At 40.2% G+C, this 25,941-nt stretch overlaps 1 protein-coding gene across 3 annotated transcripts in view; it reads left to right on the top strand.

Moving 5' to 3' along the window:
* The window catches only part of C2H8orf34 (chromosome 2 C8orf34 homolog), a 220,104-nt gene that overhangs the window by 54,593 nt on the left and 139,570 nt on the right, over positions 1-25,941 (top strand). For all 3 annotated transcript variants that reach the window (XM_074944265.1, XM_074944264.1, XM_074944266.1), the window contains exons 5-7: positions 2,931-2,959; positions 10,779-10,951; positions 24,465-24,631. In XM_074944265.1, coding sequence (XP_074800366.1) covers positions 2,931-2,959; positions 10,779-10,951; positions 24,465-24,631 — 369 coding nt within the window. The remainder of the gene's footprint in view (positions 1-2,930; positions 2,960-10,778; positions 10,952-24,464; positions 24,632-25,941) is intronic.

Below are 25,941 nucleotides of genomic sequence, written 5' to 3'. Positions count from 1 at the left end.
AGAAGTCCTCATTGAAATCCCTCTCTTGTTTTCCTGTATTGCCATAGGGAGGGAGTGATGTAGGTATGAGACAGGACTTCAGGATCTGGCCCTGTGATTACAAATATATGAATCCCTAAAATTCTGCTTTTTTTGTTCTGTGTTTATTTCTTATGATATCATCAGCTATGGTACATGTGTAACTTTTCCTACTTAATGTTCAGGGTGTGGTACCGTGGAACCTTCATCCCTGATTAGGGCCTATAAGCATATTTATAATGAAATAATAAATCAGTACGTATCCTGTAGGAAGGAATCCTGCAAACAGAAAGCCTGACCATTTGTAGTATAGAATGATTTCCTTTTGGCATAATGGGAACATCAGGGTATGTCATCATTTTCACATTTGTCATTTCTAGTTCCCTGAATTTAAACTCAAGGAAAATTCCTTAAGAAGTAAATCTGGATGGAGAAATGCTCTTGCCATTAACCCTTTGAATCCTAAGGTTGGTGTATATCGTTATCTTCAGGATTCTAGGACACTGGACAGGAGCCAAGTTATGTTGACTTCCATGTGGCTCCTCCTTCATTATACTCCTGCCATGGTCTCTTCTTTTCCTGCTTAAGAATGAGCTCTTCCCTAGGGTCTTGCAACATAACCCCTCCTCAGGCAGAACGTAACCCCTTCTTAGGCAGGTATGGAGCCCTTCTGCTTCTTGTTTACTTTACCCTCCTCGGTGCTAGGCATAAGCAGATTAAGCAATTGCTTAGGGCCCCACACAGCTCAAGGGGCCCCCTGTTAGTTGTTAGTATGTGTTGTCAGGGTGCAACAATATTCCTGTTTATGGCCCCAAATAGGCTAGCACCAGCACTGCCTCCTAGGCATAGAGTCATCCTGGGCTTTGTAATGATTCTGCTTCTTTTGTGGTTGCTTTTGACAATGAAAAGAAGTCCATCTGCATTGCTTTCTGGCTCAAGAGACCCAACATTAGTGACTGGACATGTGGAGCAGGAGAATAGGGGACTGCTCACAGGGCAAAAAAACTGGTTTAAAAAATCATTGAAAGTTGCTGAGAAGATGTAGAGTGTCTGAATGGATAGATCATAATATCTGGATTAGCTTTAGTTTTCCAGAAAAAATCAAATGCTATGGAGAGCTGGGTTTTGGAAATCCTTACTTAGGTTTACAGAGCTGTGCATGGTGAAGAGACAGCTAAATTTCATTTTCACTCTTTACTTCTGGGCGGCTGCTTTCACTTGCATACACCCACACAACTTGGGGGTGAGGGTGAAGGGAGGAACAATGGATTTCATGGCATGTTACTCGAACTGGGACAAGTTCCTGCTCCACATACTATATGGACAGTAGTGTAGTTATGTACTAAATAAAAGCCTTAAGGTATTGAAAACAGATTAATTGCTGTGGGGGTAGACAAAGTGCATTTTGTTGAATTTAATTTGTAAACACTAAATGACTGAGAAAATGTTCCATTAACATGTATTGATCAGGTCCTAAAATGTTAATTATAGTTCTGTTTGTATTTCACTATGTTTTAAAAACAAATCAGTAAAAGTAAGCCATCTAAAATGAAAAATAGCAACATGTTGGTATATTTGAAAATTTATCAATAAAGTAAAAAATCATACACCTATGGTATAAAAATAACATGCTGTTAACTGTGTGCAGTATTATTGGAAATAAGTTTAGACTGAGCTAACCGCAGGGTAAATTTACAAAGATAAAGAACAATTTTAGCTCTCAAATCTGCTCCTAGATGTATAATGCATAGCTTATAAAATGAGCTGTCCTATACTGGAGAGCAGGATCACTTTATAAGTCTTAGATGACAGTCATAAGAACATAAGAATGGCCCTACCGGGTCAGACCAAAGGTCCATCTAGCCCAGTATCCTATCTTCCAACAGCGGCCAGTGCCAGGTGCCCCAGATGGAATGAACAGAACAGGTAATCATCAAGTGATCCATTCCCCAAAAGTTTTGGCTGAGGTTTAGAGCAAAATCACTCTATGGGTTCAGTGGAATGCCAGGAGAAAAGGGTGCAGGATGGTGTTGCATATGACATAGTGAGGCAGGATGAGCAGCATCCTATCATAGCACATGGGGTTGTACTGGCAGCTATGCACGTCTAACACACTGCAGCCTACACCATATGCACACAGATATGATATAAATGGGACATAGTGAAGCCTCAAGCAGGCAACTGTATATGTTGCTATCAGCTGAAAGTGTAAGTCATCAGAATATTAGGTGCCATGTTGTACTTCCTCAGGATTTGGAAGAGCTGCCCTATCAAGTAGCGTGATGTTCCCTGCAAGACACTGGACCTAAATCTCTTCTAACAGGTTTAATTCCATTGACTTTCATGGAGTTATTCCTGCAAGTGCAAAGTAGAGCAGAGTCAGGCTTATGTTGCCTTTTGATGGCAGGCAGATACAATACATATGCTGTGTGGATGTTTGTTGGTCAAAGCAGGATTTGAATCCTAATGTGCTCAGACTAGAAATATTAAATTGCTTTTTTAATTTTAGAAAACAAATAGAAGCAAATTTTAGCTTTTCGCCAGTTCATTATCACAGCCACAAATTTCCAGAAAGAAAAGGAGTACTTGTGGCACCTTAGAGACTAACAAATTTATTTGAGCAAATAAATTTGTTAGTCTTTAAGGTGCCACAAGTACTCCTTTTCTTTTTACAAATTTCCAGAGTTTCATAATTGTTTGAAAGCTCAGTTTGATTATATTGCACCTGAAGAAAATTACAGTACATTGCTTTTGGTCAAGTTCACTAATGGAACATAATATAACAGACTGCATTTGCAAGAAGAGAATTATGCAAGTTTCAAGATTAAACATTTGTTTTACTTACTGTAACAAAATACATTTCCACAAAGAATGTTTCTCAAATTGCTTTTTAAAATCTGCTTTGTTTTCAGGCATTGCTATTTCTGATGAACTTGAGAAGGTAAGAGATATTGTGTACCTAATGAATAGTGCAAACAGGCAGATTTTTATGTAGTTTTAGGCAGTGAGAGTTCAATCTTGCAGTCCTTGCGCGTATGCTTAACTCTTATTTAGTTCAGTGGGGAGTTGGGTACCTAAGGGCCATTGACAGGGCTCATATATGTTATGGACCTGATCGAAAGTCCACTGGCATCAGCGGAAAGTCTCCCATTAACTTTAATGGGGTTTAGCTCAGGCCACATAAAAGCTATTGAGCTGTACATCTTATTTTGCTTAATTTGGTCTACAGCGATAATTTAATAGGATATCTAAAGCTAAATATTTCCAAGAAGTATAAATATTTTTGATTTGAGGTCATATTTTTGGGTAGCTCCTATAAAATTTAAGTTAAAGTAATTATACTGTTTGTGAAAATCTTTAGGAGTATTCTTTGGCCCCAAATCTGATTAGATATGCACATGCCAAAAAAACAACATGAAAACTAAGTTCACAGTTGCCTGCAGCATAAGATGAGCTCCTCAATTCTGGCCACTTAAAGTGGTGGAGAGACTTTTCCAAGACAGGGGTTTCAGAGAAGCATGATGGATATTGCCAAGGAGTCATGTGGGATATTGGGCTGCTATCTACAAATGATGGTGTTTACACACACCTTTTGTGTGTTTTGGCACTGATCTTTCTAATGCTAACATGCATTCTAAACTCAAGTAATCCTGTTAATTACGTTAAGCATGTGCTTGTAAGCATTTCAGGACCTGGACCTTTACTCTTACTTTTTACACATATCTAGAACTGTGTCCAGTAGTAGTTGTTAAATGTAAAAACAAAAGACCTGCTACTAGAACCCTGACAATGTGAATAGTTTGTACTGAAATGAGTGAGCCAGTCATAATTGTGTTGCCTGTCATAAACCTGTGAAATGTCACTTTTTTTGTTGAAGAACAGAAGCATTTTGAGTGAAAGAGAATTCATTATTCCACACACTTTTTTTTTTTTATTTTTGAGGAAGTATCTAAAGAAACTTATATTTCATCTTGATGAAAACCTGTTTTTGCCTCAAAACATGCAATATTTTGAAACGTTATGTTTCAGTGTGAAAATCACCATTTAATGGGAAGCAATGTATTGGTGACATTACTAAGATACTGATTTGTTAAATAAATTTCAGCAAAAAAGGAGGTAATTTGTTACTGTACTTAACTGCTTATTTAGAACATTCTGAAATTTTGTTTTAATCCTTGTCTACTTTTCAATCGTACAAACTGTTTCACATCTTTACATTATTGCATCTGCTTTATCATATGTTTCTGAGTAAAATATGTAAAGTGGAAAAAATTAAAGAGAAACCATCACTTTGAAAATTACATTAATTTTTTTTATGCAATGTAGTTGTAACTGTACTGGTCCCAGGATATTAGAGAGACAAGGTGGGTAAAGTAATATCTTTTGTTGGACTAACTTCTGTTTGGCGAGAGAGAGACAAGCTTTTGAGCTACACAGAGCTCTTCAGGTCACCAAAGTTTGTCTCTCTCACCAACAGAAGTTGTTCCAATAAAAGATATGACCTCACTCACCTTGTCGCAAATTCCTAAAATTACTATAATTAAAACAGATTAATTTACATATCTTTCCTCTTTTTTTCAGTGTAATTACTTTGTGTATAGTTAGTTTTACTGTTTTGTTGGTGAGATGAAACCCTTTTCTAGCCCCTGCAAGAAGTTTTTTTTTTTTTCCCCAGTAAGAGCAGGAGCAAAGCTGACACTAAAAGCAAAGAGGCAGCAGGCAGAGTGTGCACAGAAAGAAACTGAAGGAGAGGTGTTGTGATTCACAGATCAATAGATTTAAGGCCAAAAGGGACCATTATGATCATCTAGTCTGACATTTGAACTACACGAGTCACCCTCTAACACTGTACAGTAACTGTATTAAACATAAAACAGTATTATCCCTAAAGCTGCTCTATGTCTCTGCAGCACTATAAAACCTCTCCTGCCTGGCTTAATTTTCATAAAGAAGCAGTAAACACAACTTCACAGGAGGAGGGATGAGCCTGAGCATGTTGGCTATCATAGTCTTAGGATTCCACAAAGGACCCCTGCTCAATATAACAGGGGAACATAAAGAACTCACTCAGTTTTAAAGCATTTTTAGAATTCAAGATACACTATTTAAAGAGTGCTGTATTAGAAAACTGTTCTTTTAATTAGTTATTTAAAATCAAGTTGCATCCTTTCCTGAAATGTGTAGCCCTGGATATGTTTACTAAAGGTAATTAAATTATTTGAAAATATTTTCAATATTTATTCATAGCTACATCTTAAATGTGTGAGACGCTCAGGTTAAATAGCAATGTTAATAATAGTGGGGTAATGGGTAATTATAGGCAATGGGTGGGTAATAGACAAACACTAATTGCACATCTCCGTTCATGTTATTTCACAGACAGCGTTGCAAAGGCTAGGGCCAGCACTGCCCAAAAGGGTTCCTGGAAGTATGATTAGTTCATGCATTGGTTTTCCGGCTCCTCCAGTGGGGGCTGCTGCATTCTGGGTGCTATTTACATTTTAGAGAGGGCAGATGGTATTTGAACCACTGACATCACTAGGTTCCACTAGGAAAGGGTAGCTTGAAATGCAGCCTGGACTCTGAGAATGTCCTGCTGGTTGCCCAGAAGAATGAGTTGAATCAGCTTTTAGTATTTTGCTTCATCCTCTCCTGGGGCAGAACCTTCCACTTTGGGAGTGCACTGCTAGCTCCAGATCCTCAGCTTTATGGAATACGAATTGCAGGGTTGCAGCTGCAACCGCCTTCCAGTATACTTGCTGCCAGCATGGGGCCCCTCTGCCTGTCCTTGTATTCCAGAGGCAATTCAAGTGCCTTGTTTTAGCTTGCATCAGAAAATAACGTGGCCAAGTACATTTACAATCTAGAAACTTGATATTGGTCTGATATGTTTACAATGAAAATGTCTAATTTCAAATGCAGTTTTATGCATATGAGATGTAATAGTCGTATTGCTAACCCAATGTTTTCAAAACGTAATGAGTAAGACCCTAAAGTCACGAGAGATTCAGAAGTCATGAGATTTTTGAACAATAATATATTAATATACAATAATATATTGGGGAGTTTTATTTGCCTTTTGTTTTTTGACCTTTTTTTGGCATTTCCAACCTTTTCTTCAGAAATGTAAGGGCTGTTTTTAAAAATAAAGCTAACATTCTGAATCAGAAGCCTCCAGGGATTGGGGCTTTACATAAAACTCCAGATAAAGTGAGATTTCAATAATATTGTGAGATTTGGCAACAGTGCATACCAATTCCTTTGTTTCACTCACTTTTAGCAGTAACAGTTAGTAATTGGAGAATACCAAAGAGTCAGTGATTCGGGTTACACAGGGGTGAAGGTGGCCCAGTAAATAAGTTTTGACACCCTACCCCCCCAGCGTAATATTAAAACATTCAATTAGGGTTTTTTTCTAAGACTATTTTTTATCTGTGCTATCTCAAAGATATTTTTTTCATTTTCTAATCCTGTAAATACAAATATACTGCACCCATAAATACAGGATCCATTAAACTATAATCTAGAGAGGGGAACAAATCTCAACTTTAAACAACGGGTGAGTGCTGCAGTCGAGAAGTGGCAGAACACAAGTACCAGAAAAGCTGAGATGCTGTTCTGGCTCCCCAAAAAAGTGCCAGAACAGTATGCTGGAGCATTCTGATGGGATTCGAGCAATGACTTTAAATCATCGAATTGGACACAATTCCCTCTCCTCCTCCCCAACCTTATGGGAAGACACATGCATATGGCTAAGATTACAGACTGACTCTCTTAAATTCCTACTTATCCTCTGGAAACTCCAGGACACACCATTCTGTGTCCTGTTTGTCCTTTAAAGTACTCGTCAGGCTAGCATTTCAAGGTTTAAATGGGAGATGCAGGTGAAAACCTGACTGTAAATTAAACATTGTATCTTAATTTACTCAATCATTTTGAAGGAACACTCCAAATAATGCCACAGTTTTCTCAATACAATCTTCTCTGACTTCTTGTTTACCACTCTTACTGTGAGGGGCTGTAAGATTGAAAGGAAAGAAATAAATTAGGTCACTGACGTTTTGATGTGTTGATCTAACTCAGTTTTAAAATGGAAGCAAGGTATAACATGATTTGTTAAACTTATTTATTAAATTGAGCTTGAAAATGCTGTGATATAAGATGGCCCAGGACCTCCAAAATGTTTGAATGGAAGTCAGCATAAAAAGGGAAAACAGCATTCATGTGCTAAATAGTCATATGCAAAATGCACAGTGTATATTGGAGGCAGGGACAGGAGAAATTTGAGTCTGAAAAAAGTGTGGATTTTTAAGGGTCTCTTCAGTTTTTCCTTATGGTAATCCACAATTTTCAGCAAAATATAAGGCAACAGATAAAACCAATTTGTTAGCTCATTATAAATTACCCCTCTCTTTCACTCTCTCTCCTTTGGCTAAGAGCAGTTGGAACTGTTAACAAGCACTTCCGAGGGGTAAGAGAGGCCATGAGGCCTTTACACACTTTCAGAAACTCTGTAATTGGAACATTATCTGTAACAACGGTATGACACACAGTAGTACTAGAAAAACACTAATCTTTATTTCCTCCCTCTAGTCACATGACATGGGTCAGGATTACATCTGTCAAGTGACAGGGACCACTGTCCCCTGATTCCTGTGGTGACTGTTATGCTCCCTGACTGCTTTACAACACAATTCCTACAGCGAAAAACCATTTTCCACAAATTTCTGAAAAATTTAAGAGTACCACACAACAAAAATGGCAGCGATCCTAAAATGTGCTAAATCACTTTGTTTTCCCCATACAATTGTCTCCCTTTTCAACTACTAGCTTTTCAATTTTAAGATAGTTTTCAGTATTGCTACAATGTCATCTCAACCTGGCAGTAAAATGTCACCACCTAAACAATGATTTCAGTGGGCCTATAGGGAAACTCTGGGCAGAATTAAACTGACATGAAAAAGATAGTGGCAAACATACATTTTACAGAAGTATAGGGTAAAAGGTGGAGTGAGGGAATGTGGTGAGGTGTTATGGTAATACAAATAATAATAGCTAAAGAGCAAAAGAGATTAAGACCCAGATTTTACAGCTGACTCTGCATTGGGGGAAGTTAATGGGTGGAATGGATGGAAGCCAACTGCAGGCTGGATATATAGATATAATTCAAAAACATCCCTTCCCATATAGGGTAAGATTCTGGCTCTTTCTAAGGTCTTCTGTGCCACTCCAAGTGGCCCTAAAACAGCCCTGAACAGGTAGCTGAGGATTTCCTCCTACGTAAGGAAAACCCTAGACTGGTGCAGAGTTAGACACCTGTTATGTGAACAAAACGCTTGCGTGCTCACACACACACACACACACACACACACACACACACACACACACACACACACACACACACACACACACACACACACAAAATTGATCAAGGAATATAGGATCTGGCATTTGAAATCTTTTCAATTTCAAGTTTTGTCTTTTAACTCCTACATTTGGCTTCCTTATGTTAATTGGATAGACATTATTTACAGATTTCAAACACTATGAACACTTTGGTGGTTTATATTATGAATAACTGCTAATATTTCAAACTTTGCATTTACTGTAATTTAAACTAGTCATCCCAATTATTTAGTGTTCCTTTAAAGATCATTTGTTGTTGACGAGGACAAAAACATATGATTGTGAATCTAAATAATCATCCTGCTGCTGCTTCTCCAGATGCCATTTATTAGAACTGTGTTGTTCTTACAGTAGGATTATTTCATGGGATGCAGAGCCAAATAAGGGCCATAAGGATTTGTCTTTCTAAAATGACTGTCTTTCATTACAGATCAGAATATACAATATATCTTAATTAGGAGCACTGCATTTTAAGTTTCGTTGCTGTCCTAGAAATGGCATTCAATGAGTGCAGGATAACTATCTCCATCACATCATTTCAAAATGGCAATTCTGGAGCATAATGATTTTCTTCAAATTATCGCTATTCCGCATCAACTCCCACTGTACACATAAGGACACAACACCGAGAAAATGGGAAAGGCTTTTGCAGTACTTTTATACAAACTCTTTACGTAATCATATGGGCCATTTGTTTCTGTGTGATGCTGTGAAACATCAGTAAAGTTTTTAAAATGCCCAGTTATTTTTTTTTGTCTCCTACTAGTTATTCCACCATATATCTTCAAGCAAATTGTCAAAAAATATGACTTCTAGCTTTGAAATTGTAGTGGTAATACACGATATACATTATTTATTGCCTATTGCAATGCACTGAATGTCAGCCAAATAAAAAATATATTTTAATTGTGGATTTGAAAATATGGAACACAAAAAACCGGCAGGATTATTTTAAAATATTCAGTTAATTTCCATGCTCAGTAAGATTTTCACACTGAATTCATAATGCAAAAGAGAGATGATATTAAAGCGAAATATACCATCTTCACCGTGTTCTTCAATATTCAAGTGACCTCATTCATTGCTTAATATAATTGAAACAGTGGTGCTTCCAATAGGAGGGGGTTTATTAAGAATGTATAGTTTTAAAGCCAAATCAGTAGTGATGGACACCTGCCACTCCTGTTCAAAACTATTGGATTTTAAAGGGAAAAATGAAGAGAGGTTCTGAGTAAAGCTGGATGAAATTTTTCAGACAAATAATTAGCTGCTGAAAAATGCAGTTTTGGGTAGCACAAAACTATTCATAACTTTGGGGAGTAATTATGGCCAAAAGAGAATTCTTTTTTAAAAAAATTGAAACATTTCATATCAACATTTTAAAGTACAGCATTTTAACTTTGTTTTGAAATGACATTTTATTTTGAAAGTTAGCTAGATTTATTTATTCTTTAAAGAAGGGTAAAAGAAACACCCAAAACCAAAATGAAACTAAAAAACAAATGTGGAAGTATAACATTGTATAAGTATAACGTTGTATAAGGGGACATGCTGGATACATTGTATATGAGAGGGCATGCCAAAACATGTTACAAAGTATCTGAGGGAGCACACGTAGGGACAGTTAGCTTTTGAATGGAGAAGCAATTAAGATAGAGCCAGCACGTCTAAGAAGCAGGCATCAGAATGGAAGGTGTGAAGGGCAATTAGTTAAGTTAACTGGAAGCTGTTAAAGGTGGCAGGTAATTGAAGATATGTGACTGGTCTCAGGGATCTCGAAGGGTGGTGACTAAAATCTTTTTCTTCTTTTGTCTGTAACTTCTCTGTAACTTGTTCTCCAAAAAACTGTATAAATTAAGAGACACAAGCCCCACTCGGGGGGCTCACTTCTAAATGTATTAGCAGAGCAGCTTTGCTAATAAAACAGAGTGGTCTGATAAATTGTGAGTCTGAGTCAAACTTTGACACAAATAAACAGAAAAATTCTCACAGGTGGAACAGAACATTTTGTTCAACCTGAAAAGATTTGTTTTGTTTTATAGGCTCAGCAGCTGAGCCAAAAAATATTTTATTTCCTCAGCTCCAGTTCTGAGTACAAGGCTGATCAAAACCTCTCTGGAGTTAGGGCCTAAATCCAATGTACACTGAAATTAATGAGAGTCTTTCCACTGATTTCCATGGGCATTGGATCAGGCTTTTGACCTTTTAATCTCCTGTATTATTCTAATAAGAATCAATACATGAGGTGAAGCAGTAAGTTTTTGTTTGTTCCCTGTTTCCAGTTTATAAACATCACTGAGAAGGAGCAGTGTAGAGTTGTTTTGGGGTTTTTTTTTGCTTTTGTTTCTATTCAGGACACAACAGGTTTTAATGCTCCTCTTCTAAGACCTCGTGTGATTGGAGAATGGGTTGGTCGCGAGGAGAATGATGCTGATCCATTGGCTGCAGAGATGTTGCAACCTCCAGTACCAAGAAGTAAAAATGAACAATGGGATAGTGAGGATAGCAGCAGCAGTCCTGGAGGAAGGTGAGGTTTTGCTTTTATAGTTAATGACTCATGAAAATCTCATTGCAAAAAACTCTCTAATTTTTAAAAATTATGTAACGTCCAGTTTTAAGGATCAAGAATGTGAGGTGTATTATTTTCCATATACAGTATACCAGCAACCAGAAAATATGTAGTAGGGATTTAATGATATTGGGCACAATATTGTAGATCAGGGCCTAGCAACCTATGGCACAGCACGTGAGCTGATTTTCAGTGGCACTCACACTACCCGGGTCCTGACCACCAGTCCAGGGGGCTCTACATTTTAATTTAATTTTAAATGAAGTTTCTTAAACATTTTTAAAAACGTATTTACTTTACATACAACGATAGTTTAGTTATATATTATAGACTGATAGAAAGAGACTTCTAAAAATGTTAAAATGTATTACTGGCATGCGAAACCTTAAATTAGAGTGAATAAATGAAGACTCGGCACACCACTTCTGAAAGGTTGCCGACCCCTGCTGTAGATGCTTATGCACATGAGTAGTCCCATAACTTTATTTATGTGCGTAAAGTTAGGTGTATATGTGTTTATGGTAGGGTGACCAGATGTCCCGATTTTATAGGGACAGTCCCGATTTTTGGGTCTTTTTCTTATATAGGCTCCTATTACCCCCCCACCCCCTGTCCTGATTTTTCACATTTGCTGTCTCGTCACCCTAGTTTATGGAATTGGAGGCATGATTTTAGAAATGTTTTGATTGGTACTTCAGATGAGACAGTTTAAGCTGTCTTCCTTCTTTAGGTGGTTTGTTGTAGCTGTTTGCTAATTCTATCCTAGAGAAAAAGGAACAAATATGACTATCCTCATTTAAAAGAAAAATTGACGGGGAACAGCAGCTCCTTTATATTATTACAGGGCTTATCACCAACAAATCCCCCCCCCCCATTTTATTTCTCATGTTCAGTTCTTCAGTTAGCATCTTGGTACTAAGCTCTTTCTCAAGGAGAACATTATATTCAGTGTAGTGAATAGCTTTTGATAATTCACTGTACTCAGTTATCTCTTAGCTGAAGGGGGAAAAATCAGATTGTTAATGTGCCTCAATCACAGCAAATGCATTCAGTTTTCACAAGCAGAACATTTTACATGATTAGAATGACAAAAGTGGACTGTTTGTAACAAAAGGAAAAGGGTTCACATTTTTTTCCAAATGTGATTCACACTTTTTTTTCAAATGCTAATGTTGTACAGTACCTTGTACAATGTTACATTCTGTGGTGCTTCTAGAGTCATCAGGTCCTCCATTGACTAGAAGCACTAAAGTGAAAAGGCTGTGTCTTCTATGTGCCCAGACTAGGACATTGACTGTCACAAGCACATTTCCATTCCTCCTTGACATAGGTAGAAATACTCTTCCTTTGAAAACATCTGCAACATCTATGGCCTTGAGAGCTCCTTTATGTAAGAATTTGCTCCTCTGCTTGGTCTGTCAGAAGCTGGTTTTGTTATTTTTTCAGGCTAGTGATCATTCCCTCAAGTAGGATGGCAGATAGCTCCTGTATCTTTGCCAGTCAGTACCAAACTGAGCTAGGCTCCCTCTTTTTCTCTCCCAGGCCTGGCATTGTTTGCTGGTATAACAGGGCGGGGCTATCTGGGCCCTAAGGCTTTCCTTAACCCATTCCGTGCTGGTGTAAGGGTTCTCTGCTTCACCACAGATGGGCATCTATAGGTATTCTTAAAAATTCAAGTAAATAGAAATACATGATGATGGTCAGCTCACTTAGCCTGGCTTCAGACTAGAGGAAGAAAAAAGAGCTGAGCTCCAATTGGTTGCTCAGCACTGGGTCTCTGGTGGTGGTGTTGGGCAGTGGCAGTAATGGGCCATGCAGCTCATTATTGGGGCTGGCTTACCAGCCATGTGCCTGCTTTTTCAGCAGCATAATCAGAGCATAGAGATGTTCTGTTCTTGAGTGGTGATAGGAAAGGTGGATGCTGCGTCCCCTTCCTCAGGGGGAAGGAGGCAGAAGATGGCTTCCTCTTCCTAACCATCACCTAAGAGAGACAGAGAAGACAAGGGATCAACCACAAAGAACATTTTTATTTGTGAAGAAGGATATGGGAATTTTTATTTTCTGAGACTTTACTGCCAAGGGTGGTAGGGAGAATTCCGATTAGTTCCTTTGAGAGTATTATTCAAAGACACTTAATGGGGTGAGGGAAGCAACAGAGTCACCATTGTCATATTGAGGGGAGTACATGAGAGAGAAGTATGTGGTGCCTGATATGAGGAGAGAATCCTAGGGTTTGGAGAAGCCTAATTTCAGATAGAAGGGGCTGATGAAGAGTTGTTGAAAGTTTAGCACATAAGTGTCCAGGGATTATATTAAATTACATTTTCAAAATTTTTCACATTCTCCAAAATAAAATCAAACAACTTGTTTTTATGTGATTTAAAGCTGTTTTTTGTTACCTGGCCCTTAAAAGAATGCTCATGCTCCTGTAAGAGTGAATGGCCCCCAAATATATGAGATTTCATACGTGGGAGGGTGCGGATTTCATTTATGTTGTCTACCATTTCTCTTTTAATTAAATTCCATAAAGGGACACCAGTAAATATCTCTACTTTATTGCACAAGTAAAATTCATTCCTGCCCCACCACACATGGCCTACATAAACTGGCTTTGTGTAGGGAGCTAGCTGAGGTTCAGGAAGAAGCATAGGAGGCACCTGAGTCTTCTGCTTGGTGAGGGGAGTACATGAGAGAGAAGTATGTGGTGGGGCCTCACCATTTCACTCATTTCTAAAAATGACTTACGGAGCAGTGCACTGTGGGTAGCTATCCCACAGTTCTCGCAGTCTCTGCTGCCCATCGGAATTCTGGGTTAAGCTCCCAATACCTGATGGGGCAAAAACCATGTCGCGGGTGGTTTTGGGTACATGTCGCCAGTCACCCCTCCCTCCATGAAAGCAACGGCAGACAATCGTTTTGCTCCTTTTTCCGTGTGGACGCCATACTGCTTTCAGCAGACGGTGCAGTAGGACTGTTATCCATCATCATCCACTGCTTCCATTGCAACTCTGTTCTGCTGCTATTGTCTCAATAGAAAATTTCTCCATGTTGTCTGTCATGGGCTCCCGGGTACGTGTGTTCTTCCTCGGGAAATGTGCGCTGTGCTAACCGTCGTCATCCACCACTTCCACTGCAACTCTCCTGCTCTCATGAATCCACCTCACAGGTCCTCTCGTCGTTCTCTATCAATATCTATTGTCGTGGCATCCATCGTCAGCCACCGCTTCCGCTGCAACTCTGCTCTCCTGCAGACGCCATACCACGGCAAGCATGGATCCCACTCAGATCACCGCAGCTGTATGAACCTTGTAAACAGCTCGCACATTATCCTGCAGTATGTGCAGAACCAGAACCTGCAAAAACAGGCAAGGAGGCGACGGCAGTGCGGTGACGAGACTGATGAGGATATGGACACAGACTTCTCTCAAAGTACAGCCCCTGGCAATTTGGACATCCTGGTGGCAATGGGGCAGGCTCATGCCATAGAATGCCGATTCTGGGCCTGAGAAACAAGCACAGACTGGTGGGACCACATAGTGTTGCAGATCTGGGATGATTCCCAGGGGTTGCGAAACTTTTGCTTGCATAAGGGCACTTTCATGGAATTTTGTGACTTGCTTTCCCCTGCCCTGAAGCGCAAGAATACCAAGCTGAGAGCAGCTCATACAGTTCACAAGCGAGTGGCAATAGCCCTCTGGAAGCTTGCAATGCCAGACATCTACCAGTCAGTTGGGAATCAATCTGGAGTGGGCAAATCTACAGGGGGGCCGCTGTGGTCCAAGTAGCCAACGCAATCACTGAGCTGCTGCTATCAAGGGTAGTGACTCTGGGAAATGTGCAGGTCATAGTGCATGGCTTTGCTTCAATGGGATTCCCTAACTGTGGTGGGGCGATAGACGGAACCCATATCCCTCACTTGGGACCAGACCACCTTGGCAGCCAGTACATAAATCGAAAGGGATACTTTTCAATGGTGCTGCAAGCACTGGTGGATCACAAGGGACGTTTCACCAACATCAACGTGGGATGGCCGGGAAAGGTACATGAAGCTCGCATCTTCAGGAACTCTGGCCTGTTTCAAAAGCTGCAGGAAAGGACTTACTTCCCAGACCAGAAAATAACTGTTGGGGATGTTGAAATGCCTATAGTTATCCTTGGGGACCCAGCCTACCCCTTAATGCCATGGCTCATGAAGCCATACACAGGCAGCCTGGACAGAAGTCAGGAGCTGTTCAACTATAGGCTGAGCAGGTGGAGAATGGTGGTAGAATGTGCATTTGGATGTTTAAAAGCATGCTGGCGCAGTCTACTGACTTGGTTAGACCTCAGCGAAACTAATATTCCCATTGTTATTACTGCTTGCTGTGCGCTCCACAATATCTGTGAGAGCAAAGGGGAGACATTTATGGCGGGGTGGGAGGTTTAGGCAAATCGCCTGGCTGCTGATTACATGCAGCCAAACACCAGGGCTATTGGAAGACCACAGCAGGGCATGCTGCGCATCAGAGAAGCTTTGAAAACCAGTTTCATGACTGGCAAGTCTACAGTGTGAAAGTTCTGTTTGTTTCTCCTTGATGAAAACCTGCCCCCTTGGTTCACTCTACTTCCCTGTAAGCCAACCGCCCTCCCCTCTTTGATCACCACTTGCAGAGGCAATAAATTCATTGTTGTTTCACAATCATATATTCTTTATTAATTCATCACACAAATAGGGGGATAACTGCCACGGTAGCCCGGGTGGGGTGGGGGAGGAGGGAGGCACCAGGAGGGGTGGTGAATGAGGGGAGGAGGGAAGGACTAAGCCACACTACACTTCAAAACTTATCAAATGCCAGCCTTCTGTTGCTTGGGCAGTCCTCTGGGGTGGAGTGGTTGGGTGCCTGGAGTGCCCCCCACCCCCACTCCGCGATCTTGGGCATCTGGGTGAGGAGGCTATGGAACTTGGGGAGGAGGCCGGGCGGTTACACAGGGGCTGCAGCTGCAGTCTGTGCTCCTGCTGCCTTTCCTGCAGCTCCACCAGACACCGGAGCATATCAGTTTGATCCCCCAGTAGCCTCAGCATTGCATCCTGCGTCCTCTCATCACGCTACCACTACCTCTCCTCTTGCTCCCGCAACCTCTCATCTTGCTCATCCCTCCTGTCCTAGCGTGTGTGAGTTTCTTCACTTGCCTGCCCCCAGCGCTTCCCACTGCACCTCTCTATTCAGATCCAGTACAGACACCACTGTACACATTACTTTTGCTTACATCCACTCCTCTGCTTGGAATTCCCGGGGGCTTCCATGGTCCTTCGGATTGGGCTGGTCACTCCTATGAAGGGAAGTATTTCTCTCTATGTGAAATATATGCTATATGTGAGACATACAAATCAGACAGTTCTGTGTACTATATTGCTAAACAGCAAACACATTCCCCATTATTTTGTTTTGCTATAGGAAATATAATGAGTTGGCTGCACCCAGGGATACAGGTTCCTTTTGCTGCAGCAGCTGAGTGAGAGGCAAAAGGTGCTTCCTGGATTCTTGGGACTTGCCATGCAGCAAGCTGAGCCTAGCCAGAGTGCAGCAGTGCTTCTATTGCCAACTCTTTTTGTGGCCACTCCTTGTGTATTGTGGGCTGTAAGGGGAGATGGAATAGAACTGTTCTGACCTCTTTGTACTTCACAGAGTACCTCCTATTCCCCTAGCCACTGTGGTGAGGGGCTAGTTTCAGCTAGTTTACAATCCCTCTGAACTGACAAAGTCTGGAACTGGACTTGTAAAATATTGGTATTCAAAAACGCATCTTGTATAGTCAAATAGTTATTTATAAAAATAAGCATAAAATAAATGTTTGGTTGTTCTAAACAGCAATATCCGTTGGTCAAAGTTAACTCATGTATAGTTCAAGTCAAAGATATTATATAACTAACTTTTAATTAAACATACATATAATACATCAATAAGTACTGGGAGCAGCATGCTCTGAATTTATAGGGCTAATTAGAATTCATGAAATATTAAACTATTAATCAGTGTTTTGTTGACTGCAACATCTAAATTACAGTAAATTACTTTGTTATTTAATTAAAACTGTTTGTAGCCTAGTCATTTGGTCACATTCTACTTGTAACTAAAAGAGGAAGCATTTCGTAATTCATAATCTCTGTTTCTATATAAATCTGGTAAAAGATGATTTATAAACATTATGAAGTAATTTTAAGACAAATGTAAAGACAACATTTTTGATAGTTTATTGGCCATTCATTACCAGTACCTACATATGCTAAGCTTGTAAACTAATGCTGTAACAGCAAGAAGAGGAAAGTAAAAACTGCTGTTGTCCCAATATTTCTCCCTCACACAGTTGTCCCCCAAGAATAGTGAAATATTCTGAGTATCCAGAGGTTTAACCCTTGCAGATTTAGGTCCATGTTGTCAAAGATGCAGGCTCTTTTTGTCAGCTCCTCCAATCACTGGGAGGATGGCTGTCATTGGTGCCATGTACCACTGAGTGCCTCCCCAGCCTAGCTCTTCTGACACGTCAGGTTGTGGTCACAGAGTGTAGAGGGCAAGTTGTTATTGCTTAGAACAGTTTAGGAAACTTTCGGACCTAATTTATGGCATTCTCTAGGGCGGTGTTTCCCAAACTTGGGACGCCGCTTGTTCAGGGAAAGCCCCTGGCGGGCTGGGCTGATTTGTTTACCTGCTGCATCCGTAGATTCTGCCGATTGCGGCTCCCACTGGCCGCAGTTCACTGCTGCACATCAATGGGGGCTGCGGGAAGCGGTGGCCGATACGTCCCTCAGCCTGCGCCGCTTCCCGCAGCCCCCATTGGACTGCAGCAGCGAACCACGGCCAGTGGGAGCCGCGATCAGCCGAACCTGTGGACGCGGCAGGTAAACAAACTGGCCCGGCCCGCCAGGGGCTTTTCCTGAACAAGTGGCATCCCAAATTTGGGAAACACTGCTCTAGGGGAATGAACAAATGTCTAGAATGGCTGGTTCCTAGGTCTTGCCTTTCTGTTGCTACCACACTCCCTTTTTTTGGTACTAGCCCTTTCAGCATAAAATAAACTGTAGAAGATGCCAGTGGACATGTGGCTTGTGGGATTCTATGGGTACTATAGTCTGTGATGCCTCTAATCTCACTTTTAACAAGCTTTCCCTAATTTTGCTCCTCTCAGTACTGTACAGTGGAAGGAAAATATATTATGTCTTTGTTAATAATATGGAGTCTGGTTTTCAGAGGTGATAATCACCTATAACCTCTACTGAAGGCAATGGGAGCTGGCAAGAACTCTGCACATTTGAAAATCAGGTCTACTTATTTAAAAGGAAGCGGGAGTGATTTTTAGAAATTGACGGCATAGAGGGAGGGAAATTACTAAAAAAAATTGGGAAAGGTACGTTAATCAGATTCACGTAGGTTAGTAGTCACTGGTTTTGTAAATTTAGCCCTTGATAGAGGCTCTTTGTTGCTGGTGTACAATCGGGAAAGTTAGTAACATGTGATAAGGGACAATATGAAAGTACTAGTAGCAGTTTTGTTGGTAGCTGGCTGAGCTTCAAGAATTCACTTTGTGGACATGGGATTCACTTTCATAGTTTCCAGCATGTCAAAAAATTTCCCTGGGATAGTTCTGAGAAGAGGATAGAGATCTGGGGATTTCCACACAGTGGTAATATGTGCACGTAGGAGGATTTTAGGGGGTTTTAATGAGAATCTCAGTTCTCAATAGTTAAAAGCTAGGGACTCAACTAAGTAGCTAGAACCCATGGAGGCTCCACCTATATGCAAACAACCACCTCTTTCTCAGAACCTGCTCTATCTTACCATTACTTATGTGCCTCGGGGGGGGGGGGGGTGGAGTGGTCTACCTCTGTCTACTCTACACCTATATTCAGGAAGAAACAGCAAGCCCATTTGCCCCTGCTGGGATAAATGGTGGTCTGAGGTATCTCCTACATTCTCTCCACAAAGTGGTGGGGTGGGCCTCAGATTTCTCTTCTATGGTGTATCTCATGGGATCTGAGTAGTTTGGGGTTTCCCCAATTCCCAAGGTCCTCTCTTAGGCACAGCCGCCAACTATCTTGCATCTCCAGGTGCCTGCCTGAATCCTAGGTTATGGGTACAAGTGCTTGATCAGTAATAAGGATCATGAACTGCACAGAAATATTAACACCCGTTACTGGAAGAGGAAAGACTAAAAAACATAGTCTCCTGACTTTCAGTTCAGTGGACCCTTCTGTGGGTTAAAGGGAAATTGTGACTTTCACACAAGATGCATGATTCTTGGTGGGGTCTGCTTATGCAGACTTCAACCTGTTCCCTGCATGTCCCCAATTCCTTGAGAAATCGGCTCCATTCTTCCATTCTCCCCTTCTCCCGCATAAATGAATTTGGTCCCTTTTGTACTGTTGTGATAATTGGACCATAAAAATTTACCCTAATTGTGACCTCAGCTGTGAACAGTGAGTCAAAGTTCATAAAGTATCACAATAACCCGTAACAACAAATGTTGATGGGAAAAACTTCAAAGGGGAGACAGACTGAATTATTGCAAACTAAAAGGCCTACAGATATAATTCAAGGACTGTGTTATGATCGTGCTTGGTAAACAAGAACATTTTGAGATACCAAAAAGCTATCAACCAAAATTGGTGTGTTGGAAATTAGGCTTAATGAGTGGACAAAGTAATGAAGGGATAGGCTGTTCTGCCCACCACATCCTTTGTGGAACCTTAAAGAAAGACTTTGGCTACTGGAGGGAGCTTCACCATCATGGCTGCCATCCCTATTGTCTCCTGGGATCCCAGAACCTTCTTTATCCTGATCCTGAAAGATGTCCTTACTAGTCTAGGCCAGAAAGAGGGAGCCAGATGACATGGCCAGCTCAGTCTGAACCACAAACACCAAGTGAGATGTGAGACCTTGTCTCCTTCCCCGCTCCCAAATGTGACCTTTTCCTTATTTATCTTTCCTACCCTCTCTCTTTTTTCCTCTGTCTGATAAGAGTCTGGGTTAGGTAGCCAAGACTGCATATTTTGAAACTCTGAAAGAGGGAGCTAAAGCAATGCCCTAAACAGCCTGATGTTGGAACATATATTCCATTTATATTGCCAGGTCTCAGAGTGGCTGATAAGACCACGTGCTGTGCCTGTGCTTTTCCAGCAGCGAGGCTGCAAGTAAAAGTCATCACCAGTGACAGAAGCTGCATTTTCTCTCTGTCGTTCTCTTCTCTCTCCATTTGTGTGTGTTTGTCTTGTTTTGCGTTTTGGGAAATGGGATTGGACTTTAACAGCAACAGTAACAATGAGAGCTCCAGTCCATCTCAATTAACTTCTTTTCCTCAGAAAGGACAGTTATTATCATCTTTAATACCATCTAAGAGACTATCAAACAAAGGGTTTTTTTTCCTACTAAAAGCTCTCTCCAGCTAAAGAGAGAGAGAACTAGCAATGCTGTTAAAATAAAAGCCTTACTTAATACTTTACATTTCAAATGACTTAACTTGTTTTCCCTTCTTTTCCTAAGTCTTGAATAAAAGTTTTACAAGATTTTTAATTACAGGTTTCAGAGTAACAGCCGTGTTAGTCTGTATTCGCAAAAAGAAAAGGAGTACTTGTAGCACCTTAGAGACTAACCAATTTATTTGAGCATGAGCTTTCGTGAGCTACAGCTCACTTCATCGGATGCATACTGTGGAAACTGCAGAAGACATTATATACACAGAGACCATGAAACAATACCTCCTCCCACCCCACTCTCCTGCTGGTAATAGCTTATCTAAAGTGATCATCAAGTTGGGCCATTTCCAGCACAAATCCTGGAAATGGCCCAACTTGATGATCACTTTAGATAAGCTATTACCAGCAGGAGAGTGGGGTGGGAGGAGGTATTATTTCATGGTCTCTGTGTATATAATGTCTTCTGCAGTTTCCACAGTATGCATCCGATGAAGTGAGCTGTAGCTCACGAAAGCTCATGCTCAAATAAATTGGTTAGTCTCTAAGGAGCCACAAGTACTCCTTTTCTTTTTAAGATTTTTAATTGTGTCTTTGCCATAGTACTAAGCAGGCTATGGTCTCTTTATATCAAACCTGAACCCTGTTTATACTGTTTAACGTTGGACAGAGAATGGGCTATGTTAACACCTTTGGGCCATATATTCCATCTAAATTAATACAACACTACCCCCCCAATTAATCCCCATAGTTATAGGCTATTCCTAATTTTGGTTTAGAAGTAACGGGATAGTCGAGTCCTTAAAAAGGTTGCTAGGAGTTTGTGATAAAGCTTTGTATGGGCATTATGAGAGGATATTCTAGATCTGTAGTGGATTATCTGCATATAAATCAATACTACCTAAATCCTTACCACATGTTTGCATGTGCATAATTAAAATATTTTTATATAGTATTTTAATATGAATCTTTACTTTCAGTTACATGTAAAAAATCACGTAGAAATACCACCCAATTTTGGATATCTTTTTTATGAACTGGGTCCATAGTTCTTTTTTAGGTCGAAAATGTGCTTTTTTGTTTCTCATACTCAAGTGAGTAAAAATATTATGGTGAAGATCATGAACCATAAAAAATATTTTTGTCTCTTAAGAAACATCAATCTTACTGGCAAGATACTGTATATTCTATTTTCTTCTAAGCAAATCCAGCTGAGCTAAAAATTAAAACTGGAAAACATTGAAAAACATGTATTTCTTTTAAGCTTGTTAAAAGAAAGCATATATTTTTACTTACAAAACTAGTAAGATAGGGTTTTTTGCCTTTTTATTGGGGACGAGGATTTATATTGCAAAACTCTGAAAACACTGCGACATTAAAATGATGTGGTTATGATGATTTAATCATACACTGGGGGGTTCTAAGCTTTCACTAGTGTTGCCAATTGGGACACTGCCATAACAGCAATAAGACATCTGTAACTGGCTTTACTGCTGGTATGATTCCCCCCTTCCCCCCCCCCAGTTTTATATGTAAATGATTTGTGACCTGTTCCAGTGCCCTTTGAAGTCAGTGGGAGTCTTTCTATGGCCATTGGATGAGACCCTTAGGTAAGAACTAAAGGGTAGGCAATTGTACAAAGTTTAATTTTTTTTTTAACTGTGTGTCGGATTGCACTGGAGACTACTAGCCATGAGGGAATCCATGACAAAACAGCAGGGGTATAAATAACTATGCTGTGGAGGGATGGTAATAGCATGGGATAAGACTGACAAACCTTGGACAATATTTGTGGAGCAGTGAGTAAGAACAAAACATTAGCTTACAGGAGACTCCAAGTGGGGAAAATATGTTAGGTAAATAACCAAGGTCCATAAAATGTGCCAAAATACAAATAGGTTTGATATTTAAAGGATGGTTTTTGTGAGTGTGTGGTCAATTAATTGGGGATACAAATCCCACCGCTCAGATGTCGCAAATATGTGCTTTATTGGTGTGGTTTGGTACTTAAGTGCCTACATAGTAGGATATACCTCATTATTTATGCATGAAATTTTGAACCCCACAAACAAAGAGCCCAGTGCAGAAAAATCTCCAAAAATTAAAATTCATATGCCTGAGCCTGTGAAGGTACATAAGTTTAGTTTCGATAAAAATTGTTTGATTCATGCATGATTTCCCTGACTTGAGATATAGTTACTGTGTCACTGAGATTATGCGATATTAAATATATATTGTCAAAAGGAGAAGACTTCTTTAGTGTTCAGTCACTTACACCCGCTAATGTTGTTATTAATTATTTGTATTACAATAGTGCTTAGAGGCCCCAACCAAGTTTGGGAGGTCCTATTATGCTAGGTACTTTACCTACTCCTAGTAAGAGATAGTCCTTCTCCTCTTTGAGTTAACAGTTTCAATAGACAAGACAGAAAATGGTGGGAGGGGAAGCCGATGTACATCTACAGTGCAATAAAAAAACCATGATACAGTGTATTAGAGCCTGAATCAGCTGTCTTGGGCTGTGGGGCTAAAAATTACAATGAAGACATTTGAGCTCAGAAACTCTCACCACTCATGGGGTTTGAGAGCTCAGGCTTCAGCCCAAGCCTGAATGTCTACATTGCTATTTTTAGCCCCACAGGCCAAGCCCTGTAAGCCATAGCCAGCTGACCTGGACCAGCTGCAGCTGTGATGTGGGTCTTTTATTGCTATGTAGGCATATTCAAAGAGGTGAAGCACCTAATTCCAATTGATTTTCAGTGAGGCCTAGGCTCCTGTGATAAAGAAGCTTTTGAAACAGGACTGAGGGTTCTAAATCTTAAAAATTTTTTACCCAAAATGACTCATCCATGGTTATACAGCTAGGAATAGTCCCCTGTTACATACAAAATGGGAAATGACTGCCTATGAAGAAGTACTGCAGAAAGGGATCTAGGGATCATAGTGGATCACAAGCTAAATATAAGTCAACAGTGTAATACTGTTGCCAAAAAAAGAAGACATAATTCTGGGATGTATTAGCAGGAGTGTTGTAAGCAAGACACGAGAAGTAATTCTTCCACTCTACTCTGTGTTGATTAGGCCTCTGCTGGAGTATTGTGTTCAGTTCTGGGCACCGCATTTTAGGAAAGATGTGGATAAATTGGAGAAAGTCCAGAGAAGAGCAACAAAAATGATTAAAGGTCTAAATGACTTATGAGGAAAAATTGGAAAAAAAATGGGTTTGTTTAGTCTGGAGAAGAGAAGCCGGAGAGGGGACATAACAGTTTTCAAGAACATAAAAATTATTCTCCCTAATCTTTGAGGCTAGGACAAGAAGCAATAGTCTTAAATTGTAGTAAGGGCAGTATAGGTTAGACATTAGGAAATACTTCCTAACTATCAGGGTGGTTAAGCGCTGGAATAAGTTGCCCAGGGAAGTTGTGAAATCTCCATCATTGAAGATTTTTAAGGGCAGGTTAGACAAACACCTGCCAGGGATGGTCTAGATAATACTTAGTCCTGCCATGAGGGCAGGGGACTGGACTAGAAGACCCCTTCCAGTCCCATGAGTCTATGATTCCCACTCCAGTGGCCTAGCCACAGGACCATACTGCCCCTCCCCAACTGACATTAACCTATAGTTTTAATATTAGGATCATGATGCAGGTTAAACCTATGTTGTTTAAGAGCTGGGCCTTGCACCATGATCTGAATATTGATAGACTAGTCAGACCAATGTTGGAATGAATTTCAGTTTTTCACTTGCAGTGCCTTACCAAGATCTCCTTGATGTTTAAATTTGTGGTCCATTAGCTTGAACTCCACAGCTGATTACATGTGAGGGGAGAGGCAATCTCTCCGGTATTTAAAGAACAAGGCCAAATTTCTGCATGGATGTTTATAGTAGCAAAAAAACCCCCCCTGAAAATAATTAGTCTATTAATTAAATGGTTTCATTTGCTCATGTGAATGAAATAGCTGCTGTAAAGGTACTTTTTGTAGAGAGAGTAATGGTAAAAGGAGGTTATGCTTTCCCCCGCCCAGTTTAAAGATGGAGCCGAAGACCAAAGGATTAAAACAGCAGCAACAGCAACATAAGAAGCTACTGGCTGCCATGCTTTCCCAGGACTCTTTTGATTCTGTTCAAAGCACAGCTCCCTCAGTGACAGAAGAAGATATCGACAATGAGGATGATGCAATGGAACTGCTAGGTAATTGAAAATGTTAATTCACGCAAGTATTTTTTCCATACTGTTTCCAATATTATATAAAGTATAACAAAATAGAGCCAAATTCTGCTTTCTGGAATACAGATGTAAATCTGCAGTAGATGCACAGAAGTTAATGGAGTTATTGAAGACTTACATCAATAACTTAAAAATATATATAGGAGAGAAATACTAACTCTAAGTCTAACTAAGGGTGCACTCTAGCTGCATCAGTCCATTGTAAAATACCAAAGGTCTCAAGTGTTTAAGCTAAGGTAATTTTATTTTATTTTCTCTTCCTAAAAAATATATGAAAGTGGTACTCGATACAGTGGACAAGTCTGCTTTACATGCTTTCTCTGGTTAATTTTTACCCAGTCAGATCCCAATCCTGTCTTCAGTGGGAATTTTGCCTGAGTAATGACGTTGTCTGACTAGCAGCAAATAGAGGGAAAAGTGTAAATTTGACTTACTGCACTGGTTTTAATTATACTTTTCCAGTAGACTGGATTGTGTTTTAAATGATATTCAAGGAGTCTGTGTCCTTAGCAGGGGCACTGGAACTTTTTATGTGCCTTAAGGGTGAGCAATGGGGAGAGGGGGCAGAGGTGAGAGAGCAGGGGGCAGGGCCATGGTTCAGGAACCAGTGGGGCCCCTCCACACACACTTCTAGGGAGTTTCTAGTACTCCTGGTCCTTAGTACATCCCCTCTCCCTTTCTGGAGTTATTTACTGTCAATCAAGTGAAAGAAGGGAATAGTACAAGACAGTTAGTTACTCTCTTCCTTCCATTTTTTAAAAATGCTCCAGCTTGAAATGGTCAAAAGGAACCATTGTCTTCAATATTTCTATAATCTTCATTTTACATGTTAGACCTTTTGTGAGGGATCAGAGTACATGAATAATGTTACCTTTTCAGGATAGCTCAACCTTATATTTTAAAAGCACTATAATGAATTATTTATTTAGGGAAAAATCTGAGCTACAGAAAAAGCACAATCTGAAAATAAAAGGTCAAGCAGCACTTTATTCTATAGACTGGCTCCATGATTACATGATTACTGTATAAATTATGTTGCAGTTACTTCATTTTTACATTGTGCACATTGCATGGTAATTTAATGTATAATTCCCATGTACTGTAATTTCTAGTTTTGATATCACTGTACCATTTTAATTTACAAGGGAGGCAGTATTAATGGGCTTGATTACCCCAGCTCAAGGAAAACAACGCAGGAATGGGCTAGGCACACTGCGGTGTTTCCACCAAATCATTCTACTGTGGATTTGGATTTGCTGCCCTAGGGAATGGGT

Source organism: Natator depressus, chromosome 2, assembly GCF_965152275.1.
Source record: "Natator depressus isolate rNatDep1 chromosome 2, rNatDep2.hap1, whole genome shotgun sequence".
NCBI classification, from domain to species: domain Eukaryota; kingdom Metazoa; phylum Chordata; order Testudines; family Cheloniidae; genus Natator; species Natator depressus.
Note: the sequence above shows the minus strand (reverse complement) of the source record. Positions and strands in the feature narration are given on the sequence as shown.